The sequence below is a fragment of the Pempheris klunzingeri genome, chromosome 6 (assembly GCF_042242105.1).
Source record: "Pempheris klunzingeri isolate RE-2024b chromosome 6, fPemKlu1.hap1, whole genome shotgun sequence".
NCBI classification, from domain to species: domain Eukaryota; kingdom Metazoa; phylum Chordata; class Actinopteri; order Acropomatiformes; family Pempheridae; genus Pempheris; species Pempheris klunzingeri.
The window spans coordinates 20,054,355-20,066,369 of NC_092017.1; the positions used below are offsets into that span (position 1 = coordinate 20,054,355).

The 12,015-nt window shown below is 41.3% G+C and overlaps 1 protein-coding gene across 1 annotated transcript in view; it reads left to right on the top strand.

Annotated features, from left to right (window-relative positions):
- Positions 1 to 2,347: 2,347 nt before the first annotated feature.
- Positions 2,348 to 12,015, top strand: part of LOC139202817 (homer protein homolog 3-like) — a 43,907-nt gene continuing 34,239 nt past the window's right edge. The window contains exon 1 of the mRNA XM_070832402.1: positions 2,348 to 2,732. Within this exon, the coding sequence (XP_070688503.1) occupies positions 2,728 to 2,732 (5 nt within the window). The 5' untranslated portion in view covers positions 2,348 to 2,727. The remainder of the gene's footprint in view (positions 2,733 to 12,015) is intronic.

Below are 12,015 nucleotides of genomic sequence, written 5' to 3' on the forward strand. Positions count from 1 at the left end.
TGTGATAAATAACCACCAATGTGCAAGAAATCTATCATTAAATAACATTTATTTCATATCCTACCCTCCGCTGTTGTCCTTTATCTTACTTTGTAAAATTTTATGTCAGCCTGGAAATGTCTTTGTTCATCAGTTACCAGAAGGTGCCTCATGTGTGGTGTGAGTTTACAGCATCCTCTACATCTCCGGCTGGTCTGAATGGATTTTAAAGCTGGACAATCACCTCTCTGAGTTCTCCTGGTGAAACAATCTGATTTTTATGTGTCAGTCTGACGTTTGAGAGTGAAAGAGGATTGTGAAACCCCAGAAGAAGATGATCGATACGCACACATGGATGTTGTGGAAAGCAAATATGTGGGTGTTGGTGTCTCAGTTTCTTCTTCTGCACACTAACAACTTGATATGCCAGAGGCTCCAAAAAGCATGTGATGAATGAGTTAGACAATTGTAAATATTTGGACAGAATCACTTGTGGACATTTGCATCGTATTTTGACTGAACAAGAACCTCTTGCAGACGATTTTTATGAAATTTTTCATTTCTAAGATTAAAGTCCAGACAGATTTAAGATTTGATTCTCTGTCTAGACCATTTATTTTCAGTGCAGATGATATCTTGTTTGGCACATCATGCACGTCTTTTTCTTTTCATTCCTGCCACAGTGAATGTGAAGGAGACACTAAGAGTTTAATTCAGCCGCTGCTTGACAAGAGATGGAGTGAAATCTTCACCGGGGAGCTCCATCTGTGTGTGCACACTGGTCTGCCAGAGGTGATTAATGCCCTGTGTGTTAAAGGCAGAGAGGCCTGGAGGTGCAGCTCCATCCTGCTCACACCGTCCAGCTGTGCTGCAGACGGCCTCGGACCGGCAGAGAAACGTCTCTCTAAATGAACACCAGGACTGTTTGCATGTCAGACAGAGCTGTGATGTTCACTGCTGCCTCCCTGCAGCACAGACGAGCAGTCAACTGCGCCGCTGTAACAGGCCACTGAGCAGCACGATTAGTGCACAGGAGCTGCTCCCGTCGCTCTTCCACTACATTTGACACAAGTTTTCTGCCCATATTCATGCAAATAAGTGGTTTATTTTAAATCAGTGGTGACTCCAGACCAAGGCCTGTGTGAACTAATGAGGTGAAGAGCAGCTCTTTCTAAGAATGTCAAAGCAGTGATTTTCAGCAGTTTAATAAGGAGAAAGAAATATATTCCTTTTTTTTGTTTAACAAATTAGCAGCTCAATGAAAGTTTTACTTTTTCATTTCATGTCATATTTTGCAGCATTCTAGGTTTTTGCAGTAATCAGCATAACTTTTTATTTTTTCTATATCTTTATTTAACAATTGTTAAATATTTTATCTGTGCATGTTTTAATGAAAACATCTCACATGTCAGATGATGTTAGATTTATAAAGAATGTTTCAACCTTACGTGGTTTTAAATAAGTGGTAAATTAACATTCAGAAATTATCTAAATATGTTCAATGTGATGGGAAAACACATTCAAGACAAGATTATCAATCTGATCAATTGCTATATAGTATAGGGCACAGATTCTGCACATGGTGAGAATCTCACATTGTCATATTTATGTAGTATTAATCAGGTTTACGACAGTTTACTCCCCAAAATATGGGATTTTCAGTCAGATGAACAGTCATTTGAAGAAATAATTGTCGTTATAAAACATAATCCAATCTCTTAAATTGTGAATATTTGTGAAAGTGAATAAAATTATTATATGAATGTATACATTTCCAATAGGGACTTAATGTAAATGCAGTGCAGTGAGTTTATTGAGCTTTGTAGTATTTTTGATGTCAGCTCTCCAGTCATATTTGTCCAGTCCCCCCAACAGTGTTTCCATTTGATTATATCCACCATAGAGTTTGATAGGATTACAATATAACTCTTTATAAACAGCTTTATTCTGAATATTATCTGATTTAAAGTGAGATCAACATAGACAGCGGGTTCAGGGTTGCACATCTGATTATTTGCTCAAGCTTTTTTTGTAAATAGGCATTTGGCTTCAGTTCCTCCACTGGTGATTTTAGATGCTTCAAGACTTTATTACGCTGCACCTCATAAATACGCACTGAAGGCTTTTAAGACTGTCCGCGGGTTATTTCCACATAGACCTATCATTCTAACATTAAGGTGGAGAGTGGGGATGTGCAGAGTAGGAATAAGGGCAGGGGGGAGGGGGTTTGTGGTCTGCACTGTGGCCATCAGATGGCGCTGTAGAGGCTTCACGGTCCAACCGAGAGAGTTGAATGGGATCCCAGTGTGATCTGGCACGGAGGCGGGAGGGGAGTACAGCGCAAGTCCTGGACGAGGTCTGAGCCAAGAGCACTTTGCTGCCCGACTTTCATCGACATTCCTACGTCTGTCCGGCCCGCGGAGCTGAGCCAAACGGTTCACGGTGCGTAATTACGCACGGGGAAGACAGATCCGCGGTGTTGCCCGCCGTGGAAATCCGCGGACAAAGGAAGGCAGGCAGGCAGGCAGGCAGGCTGGAGTACAACAACTGACTTGAGGGGAGAGGAGTGCTCTTGGAGGGGAAACGGGAGGGAATCTGGAGTCGGAAGTGATTTGTCTTCTTTTTCTAGAAAAATTACTTGCGTCCAGGATTTCGGAGAAGAATCAGTTTGGAAACCGACGAGAAACGGACTAAAAGTGGAGTGGTGAGTGGAAACAGTCCGCAAATCAGCATCCAGATCCTCGGAGCATGGGGTAAGTTAGAGATTTGTGTCTGACATGTACAGTTCACTCATTCCTGCTGTCGGGAAGTGATTTGGTTGGATGGCGAAATGCTTAAAAAGTGAACTTTGTGGTGATTCTGAGCTTGTGGCTGCTTGATCCGCTTAAACTGCTCCTCTGTCTTTTAAAGCATCTTTGAGCGATCAGATTTTCAACATTAGTTCCCCATGTGATACTGCGCCGTTTACACTCTGATAGACATTAGCGAGGAAGAAATATATTGTTTGTGAAGCATAAAGCTTGACCCAATTTCATCAGAAGTGACGAAGCCGTAAGAAGGTCAAACTAAAACGTTGACGGGCTGCATTACATGCAACTCTATCTGACACACAGAGGGCTTGTTTTGAATTGAGTCAAGCTGTGCTGTCTCATGTGGCGTGTGTGTGTGTGTGTGTGTGTGTGTGTGTGTGGTGAATTAGACATGCAAGCCTTAATCTTGTTTCAAACACACCTGAACCTTCCTCACATTACCAGAGTGCCTGTGCTGCCAGCCTCCACATGTAGGCCAGTTTAGTGACACTCTAATTGAGATGAATAAGAACAACATGAAAGCATCCTCAGTTCTCTCTTATCTTTGTCAGGGTTTGACTGATATATTTTTGGAAGCCCATTATTTATACACTTAGCTTGTATGAAAAGGTATTTACATTGCAGGCCAAATTGACACACTTCCCTGTCAGAGGGAAATCATTTAATTCATACATTGATTCCTTATGACTTAAAATATGTATGAAGGTGTGAAAATTCAAGCAGGGTCATTGTGGTGCCCAGTGATTCGTCAAAATGTTGGTGCTCACCTGTTAATTGACCCAATTACAACAGCAGCTGCATCCCAAATCAGTGACTTGATCCTTCAAATGACATTAATGTTTGTCCTTTGAATGTCCTCAAGACCAGGCTGAACCTGCCGCCGCTGCCGCCTCTTCCTCTTCCTCCTCCTCCCTACTCCTCCTCCCATGAGACACATAGAAACTAACGGTGTGTTCAGGCGATCCTCTGTAAAAATGAGTTTACAGTGCACGTCCAGATGTCCTGCTTCAACACATGATGACTAACTGGCAGCAGTTTAGCAGGTTATTGGGAAATAAATTCACGTGCCAGAAAGCTGTAGTTCTCTGAGCACAGAGACTGTCTGTCAGTCTACTTCTATATTCCAAATGTACTGTGATTGAGGTCCTTTGAGACTAATTATCTCTGATGTGACAACACACACCTCCGATCCATTGTACCAGACATGTTTTCTGTGTGTAATGTGGATGTGTGCGACAGGCCAAGCGGTATCAGCCACATACTGTATCCCAGCCAGACAGTAGGAAGCTTCAGGTTGAGTGCGCCCTTTCATGTAATGTCAGTGGCAGCAGAAACCAACATCTGGTCTGATGGCTTGTGTTTGATGCATTCATGCTGTCAGAGCTTGGACCAGACATCAACTCCGCATCAGTCCTCTGTGGCGACTGGACGCAGCTGAGCTCAGTCCAAATGAAAGTCAATGAGGGACCTCAAGAGGGAATTCTGGATTTAGTTGCAGGGCCACTTTACACACGCAGGCAGGAACCTAAACAGCTCTTGATAGACAGAGCCAGCCTGCAGCTCCTCTACCTTCTTGACAGAAGCAAGTTGTGATTAACAGCTACTTTAGGTCCATAAACAAAATGTGTGTGAGGTGACAAGTGTTCACATGCTGTGTGCAGCTGGTCTTAAAGTACTTATCCTTGTCTTCTGACTCATACAGCCCCAGTAAAAATGGAATATGTAATTTGATGGAAGGACAGTCTTTATATAATGGAGACTTTCTATGTTTCTGTAATAGGCGCTGACATTAAGTGAAGTTTATGTCTGACCTCCATTACTTACAGCCTGTAGTTGCTTTCCCATTCATCCAGTTAAGTGATATATTGATCACATGAAGGTAAATGCCTGGTAAACACAAAGCGGCCTTATTAAATGAATAAACACTGCACAGTTGATTCAAGGATGCTAAAAGGAGCAAACGATTCACCAGAAGTGTCTCCAAATGTGTCCATTTAAAAAAAACAAACAAACAAAAAAAAAAAAAAAAAACCACACATTTGTTGGTCACATTTGAGGAGCCTCTGGGCTCACTCAGCCATGTTGACCCAGTATTACACACAGTGTCTGGGTCTGCAATGTGACAGTGTTAATGAGGCGGTTTTAAAGTGTATTTTAAAGCATCATGCAAGCATAATTTTTATTGGAGTGTTTGTGTTGTGTTTTTATATTTATTTTTTAAAGAACAGTTCATGGTATTTGTTTATTTTGCTGTTTTGTAAATGAAATCTGTCACAAAAAAAAAAAAAGGAGGTTCTTTTCTCTTAATGGTTCTTTCAGTTGTTAAGCACACTTGACCTACATTGGATTGTAGTTTCCAACCTCCGTCTTCTTCAGGTATTTCCTTTGCAGATGCACTGTGTAGAAAAATGTCATTGTTGGAATCATATTTGATATCAGAAGCCTCTTAAAACTAAATAAATCTGGGAACAAAATGACATCACTAAATAATGTCTGACAACATCCACAGGTAAATATTTTCAGTGTATAACCTGGATCCTTTTTCCTCTTGTTCTGCTGCAGAGGAGTTGTCTGCGAGCTGTAAAATGTTCCCGCAACATCGAGAGAGGTACAGACATACATTGTCTCTGTGTTGTGGCTCTGCATGGCAGGGATGGGCGATAACTCCAGTTCAGTTTTTCCTCCAAAATGATACTGATAACTCTTATCGACATACGTGTCTAGCATGGACTTCATAATTTATTACTTTGTCTGAATATAGAAGTCATATATATAAAAAATGAAGCAATCTGATAAATGTTGATGTAGTCTAACTTTACTTTAGAGCAGTTTTTAATGGAAGAAGGCAACATTGCTTCATGAAGTAGAACTTTTCTATATCGATGATTTTGGCTTCGGTTTGATCATCAAAAACACAAGATGAGAATTTGTACTACTGATATTTTCCGCCCATCCCTATTTCATCAAACATTTATCTGACTCCAAACAGAATCCACTCTCATCCCATTCCCATGATGTTTATCCTCTCCTCAGTATCTGTGGCTATTCTAACTGTACTGTTAACTGTAAGATCTGTTTTTCACCGAGTGGAGGTTTCATGCTTGTCACAGTGTGCAGATGCTGTCAGCTCGCTGTCTTCCTCTTGTTGTGGCTGCCTTGTGTCTCCTCCATCATATCGTCCTCCATGTGCTGATGGATTGTTTCAACTTTTTAACAGTGCATCACATTTTGTTGTTGGTATGTTTTGCATGTCAAACCCTGTTTTTCAAAGTGACTACAACTGCCAAGGGTATATGGTGGTGTTTAAAATGCTGTTTTCCTCTGACATGCAGTGCACTCAAAGTATGAAGTGGAAATCCTCTAGAGACATGCGCACCAATACTTCAGCTGACTCAAATCCAAGCGATCCACAGCCATCTGACATTCAAACGATGGGGTATCATATCACCTGCACTTATAGTTCAGCATTTCTGGAGATAAACATGTCACCTTCTTGCCAAAAGTCACACGAGAAGTTTGATGATTAGCTGAGATTAGCCTAAGGAGGTGGAGGGAAGAACTAGTTTGGCTCTGTGTCCAAAGCTGAAAAACTGTTACAGCAGTTTAATTTCAGCATATATTCAGTACACAGTATGTGGTGAGTCACAGTATGAACATCTATCTACATTATTACAGAGGAATCACATGGGAGGAGGATGATATTGCCGCCCCAAATCATCTCATTTGCTGTCTCTGCAGCACAGCGGATGTCTAAACTTTGGTTTCAGCGGGAACATAATCATTTAATCTGCAGCATAATACCATAAAAACTGTTCAGTGTCTGCGTCCTCGCACTGGCCAAGGAGAAACCAGCTGCTCTGTGGGGACAAGAGCTTCCTAATTGCTGTTTTGGAGACTTCTGAATGAATAAACAGTCATCTCGGCTCACTCTCTATCTGTTCACTTCATTTCACCGCGTGTTATTGGCATGAAAATGAGAGCGCCACCAGAAGATCCAGATAAAAGATCAGCTCTTTTCTCTTCATGTGCGGAATACAAAAAAACTCTCCAGCTTTTTGTCACCTTCACAATGCGAGACAGCGATCAGTTTACCGGAGCTTTAAGTTTTGGGGCTTTCTCCCTAGTGTTTTGTCAGTTACAGGCTTGTGGTCGTGTAGCGCGTTGGCTAACATCCTCTGAAACACTGACAACCAGTGTCATTGTTTTCATCCAAACTTGCAGAAATGCTCAAAAACGTGCGCTGGGCATATGTTACGCCGCGGTTTGTGCTGCAGGTATGTTGACTTGTTGAGCAGCTACAGTACGAGTGAGTGTATCCCCTGAATCCCCACACGGTGCTATTTTGGTATGTAGTTGTAGCGTTTCACGTTGCTGGACTGGGCTGACACTTTCGCCAGCTCAGGAATGTGGACACGAGGCTGCTTACTCTCAGAGGTCAGAGGAAACAGACCCTTAAAGGAGAAATGCTTTTAGAGTAACAAAGAGAAACTGCCAAAAAGAAAAAATCCTGTCTGAGAGGCCGGATGTCCCCAGAGGCTGTAAGACCACAGCAGAGTTCCAGTTGTGTGTTGTCTGAATGCACAGATGGTGAAAAATGATGCTCTGCTGAGGCACTCAGCTGATGCTCTAATTTTTTTTTAATACTGAATTTAACTCCTTTTTTTTTTCAGGCTTATGGGTCAACACGTGTTCTTCAACCTGACAGAACGTGGGTGAATGAATACTTTAGAGGAAGTGTTATAGGATGTCTGGAGATAACTTTAAAGAACATATACCGACAGCAGCTTCTCAACTATACATTTAGCTCTTCTAGAGATCCTTGAGTCTGAATAATATAATGTGAGTTGTTGCATAAATTAGAGTTACATTGGACCATCTGTAGTCTTCACAATGTTACACCTCCAGTGTAGCAACATTATTGCCAAGCTGGCGCCTCAGTTAAAGGATAAGTTCAAATTATTTGTGTCCATATGCATGTTTAAACAGGTTTTGGTCATTGAGGGGTCCCTTAGCTGTGATGGAAGGACAAAACCCACAGCCATTGTTCTGCATTAAGTGCATTTCAGAGTTTAACCAAAGCCGATCTGAGGCTTCATCAGTCTGACTTTCTAAAATGAAACAGTCAACTTCCCCGTTCTGTGTTGTTGTTACTCTGCCGCAGCTTAGCAAAGAAAACACTGAAACAAAAAGAGGAACTTAGATACTAAAAAGCCAAAGCGTCTTTGGATGATTGACAGGAAGTCTGACAGAAGCTTCATTAAAACATTGTCAGGAAACCTTTAAATCAGTTAAAGGTTTCCTGACAATGTTTTAATGAAGCTTCTGTCAGACTTCCTGTTATAATATATTATGATATTCTTAAGTTATCAATAAATAGTTTAGTTACAAATGTTAGAAATGAAATATATTCCATTTACAGTGATAGACAGCTGGAAAAACAACAAATCTTCACATTTTGAGAAGCTAACACCAGAGAAGGTTTGATATTTTTGCTTGACCAATGACTGAAATTAATTGATTATCAGAATTATTGTTGGCTAATTTTCCTACATCAATTTACAGGAAAATTGTGTCAGCTCTACATTATTCACAGTTTGTAAGGTCCCATTAACAGTGTATTCAGATTATGAGCAGTTTTTCACTGGGAGTGATTGATACTTTTTTGTTTTTTCTTTCCCTAAAGAAAAACGGTCCAACGACACAGTTGGACCGTCAGCTGTATGTACGATTATTTCTATGAGTCTTTATTCAGGATGTTTAACTGCTCTTGTTTTGCCCTTTAACCTCTCATCAAATCACCTGCAAGCTTTGAGTGTGAACATTTGCTTTTAAGTACATCTGCCAGGATATTTGGCAGCAGGTTTTGCAGCTTCGCCCTCCCACCCCCAGGCTATTTACAGCCCGCAGAGCTTATAGGCTCCGTTATTGGCAGTTTGAGGAGTATTTTCTTAAGTACAGAAGCTACCGGTGGGTTTTGACCGCGGGTCCAGACGGGAGCGTGCAGCCTCTGTCTCACAGATCAGAGATTCAGAGTGGTGAATGGATACTGAAGTTAAGAGGAGAGATGAAGGGAGCAGTGAGAGAGGATTAGAAAGTGAAGACTTGGGGCAAAGAAGCACATCTCTCACGCAATCATGGTGTGTTTGTGTGTGTGTGTGTGTGTGTGTGTGTGTATGTTGGCAACTAAACACTGAATAAGAAAATACATTTGGAAAATTCTATACTGCTGAGCATTTTCTTGATTTTTGGTTGTTAGCTTATAAAAATAGAGACATCGGTGTGAAAGTCTGCAGATATTCAATCTCTGATATGAATGTATTCAGTAGTTTAATTTTTTAGTTTCATATTTTTCATCCATTTCAAAATGAGAGATGAGTGTCTGCACTGCGGGAGCTGAGGGCTCTGTGTGCTGCCCAGGAGTGCTCCAGCACTGAGTGGTGTGTTAAAAGTGTCAGATAATGTGCTGATTTTATCCTTATAAGGGCCGTCACTGAAGTCACCAAGTGTTTGAGAGCTCTCTGTTGACTTTTTGAGCCCTTTATGCAACAACTTTCCATAAGTCAGCAACTCTGCAGAAACTGCATAGTGTTATGACATTAAAACAACAATGACAGTGGAAGATGTTGGCAAGATGATATTTTCCTTTGATTATAAGCCTGTTTTGTTAACCAGCGCCATGTATGTGCACGTTTTTGTCTCATGATGGTCACCTCAGAATATGTTGATTTGGCTAAAGTTTTATTTATGAACAAGAAGCAAAAAAACACCAAACACTCCAGTCCATTAATCTCCATACAGCCTCAAACTTCACTGCTCATAGAAACGTTGGTTTCGGGCTCCACTGTTTGCCACCAAAACAATGAGATCAGTATTGTGATCTTGTTTTAATTAACAGAAACTGCATTTGAATGCTGTGATTCTTTTCTGTCACATGCTGTGTGGTCATAACTGGACAACAGTCTTAATTGAATTATTATTCTTTTAGTTCTTTTAATTAGCTCTGTACACTCAAAAAACATTCTACTTGGTCCCCCTGGTTTAGTAACTTACCAGCTGACATCTAAATGAATAAATAAAGACACATTGAACAGCATTTTCTGTTAAGATTTTTAACAAGAATGGAGCTCACGCCTGAAGTCCTCATGGGTCCATCTGGCCTGACTTGGCTGCAAAATGTTTAGTCTAATCAGGTCAGGAAGAGTCCTGTTGTGCTGCCACAGGTCTTGGGTCTGTGTGTGATACCCAAGTGGTTTCAAGCTGACTCGATATGAGCTCCCATAACATGGTGTGTACGGACGGAGAAAATCTATTTTCTAAGGCAGACTGAGAGTACGTGAACTGCATGGAAAATTACACTCTCTGACCACAGTTGGGTCACTGGAGACACCGTTTGGGTCTGTTTGGCTCGACCACATTGTGGATCAGGTCTAATTATCCCTGGATTTATTCAGGTTTCGTCTTCCTTTCCCTGTGGGATTCTTTTTCCAAAATTAATGTATGCAGATGGTTTAGGATGGTTTTGCAGGAGCCCTTTTCAGTGCATGTCCCAAATACGTAAATTAGTAGGCAACCATTTTGTTAACTGATTAATCGTTGAAGTTATTTTTCAAGCAAACATGCCAAACATTCCCCAGTTCCAGCCTCTGGGTTTCTCTGTTGGCTCATTCACGCATACTTCACTCCTAATTCAGATCATTTCAACTTGACATGAAGGCAGCACAAGTTGGTTAATTTTAGTTTAAAGTAGTTGCCTGGATTTTGTTGGACTCAGTTTGTGTTTTTCCTTCATCACTGTCAGTTTATGTTCATTTGAGAAGCGATTTCTCGTCTACAGGAGGTAATGAACCGTTATCAAAGATGTCCGAGCTGTAATTTGAAACTGAGCATGAGCGCCTGCAGTGAATGCAGCACGTAGGTCAGAGCAAGTGCATTAAAGCCTCCTTGTTCTCTGACGACTCCCTGTAGAAAACTCAGCCCTCGTACTGTCTGTCCTCTCATCAGCTCGTCCAGATGGAGCTATCATAGAAGTCTCTCTGTTTACAGCCTTTGCTGCTGGCTGCAGCCAAATACCGTTGTAATATTTTCCTGTCCCTGAGCTGAATTATTTCATCTGTATAATGCTGAGAAAGTGCTTGCATGCTCAGCAGAAGCCTTTCCAACAGACAGACTGGAGGAGGAAGAGGGCTGTTTGTTTGGTTCAGTGCGACATTTCATTTCATCTCATCTCTCGTCCTGCATGTGCACCCATAACCTTGAAATTCATCTGAATGCTTGGCAGCAATTAATTTATCATGAGGGTGGAGTGTAGCCGATGGCCTCGGGGCTGCGCGCCTCCTCCTCTATCTGGTGTCACTGCTGCGCTTTTGTGGGGAATGTAGACGGCGGTTAGTGGATTAAAGAAAACTTAAAGCTTCGGCCGCGAGCTCAGACTCAGCTGCTTTACTCTCTCTCTCTCTCTCTGACAATAGCAGAATATCAAATAAAACTTTCAGAAGTTTTTCCTTTTTCGGGAAAGTTTAGTTTTAAATCCGTCACTTGGTACCACATCAAAATCATCAGATGATCCAGCGGTGACAGCCTGCTGCGACAGACTGCTGCAGAATTGTGCGCTGCATGAATGCAAAGACGTGCAGAAGGGAAGATAAAGAGTCCCAGAAAGCCACGAGAAGTATTTGTGCCCTCCGAGGTTTGAACCACACTTGAGGATTCAGGTCCCTTCCCACACCGGACCGCCTGCCAGGGCTCAGATCCCAGCAGAGCTTTCTCCTCTGTGTCTCCCAGGTTTTGCCTGTCTGCCTCTTTCTGTCTCCTCCAGTTTGACCCTGAATACAAATAAAACAAATCCCAAGGAGAATGTAAGAGTTGTTTGACTTTAATTAAAATCATTTTTTTCTGTTCTGTTCGAGCTTCTGAAACAAAACCATCTCTCAAAAGCTTCTCAGGTGACTCAAGTTTGTTTAATCACATCTGCAGTTTAGGCACGATCATCACAAATCATTTTTTCAGCTTCAAAATCAGCTTTTTTGAACACTCATTTAAGATGGTATTCTGACTAATTAGGGAGAAAAGTATATTGATAATTGACTACTTATTTAAGTATTTTTTTCAAGCAACTTTACCGAGCTTCTCAGTTGTAATAATTTGCTGCATTTTTCAGTTTAATGTGATGTGATTAACTGAATATTAACTGATAATTTGAGTTTTGTTTGGACAAAACAAGCCATTT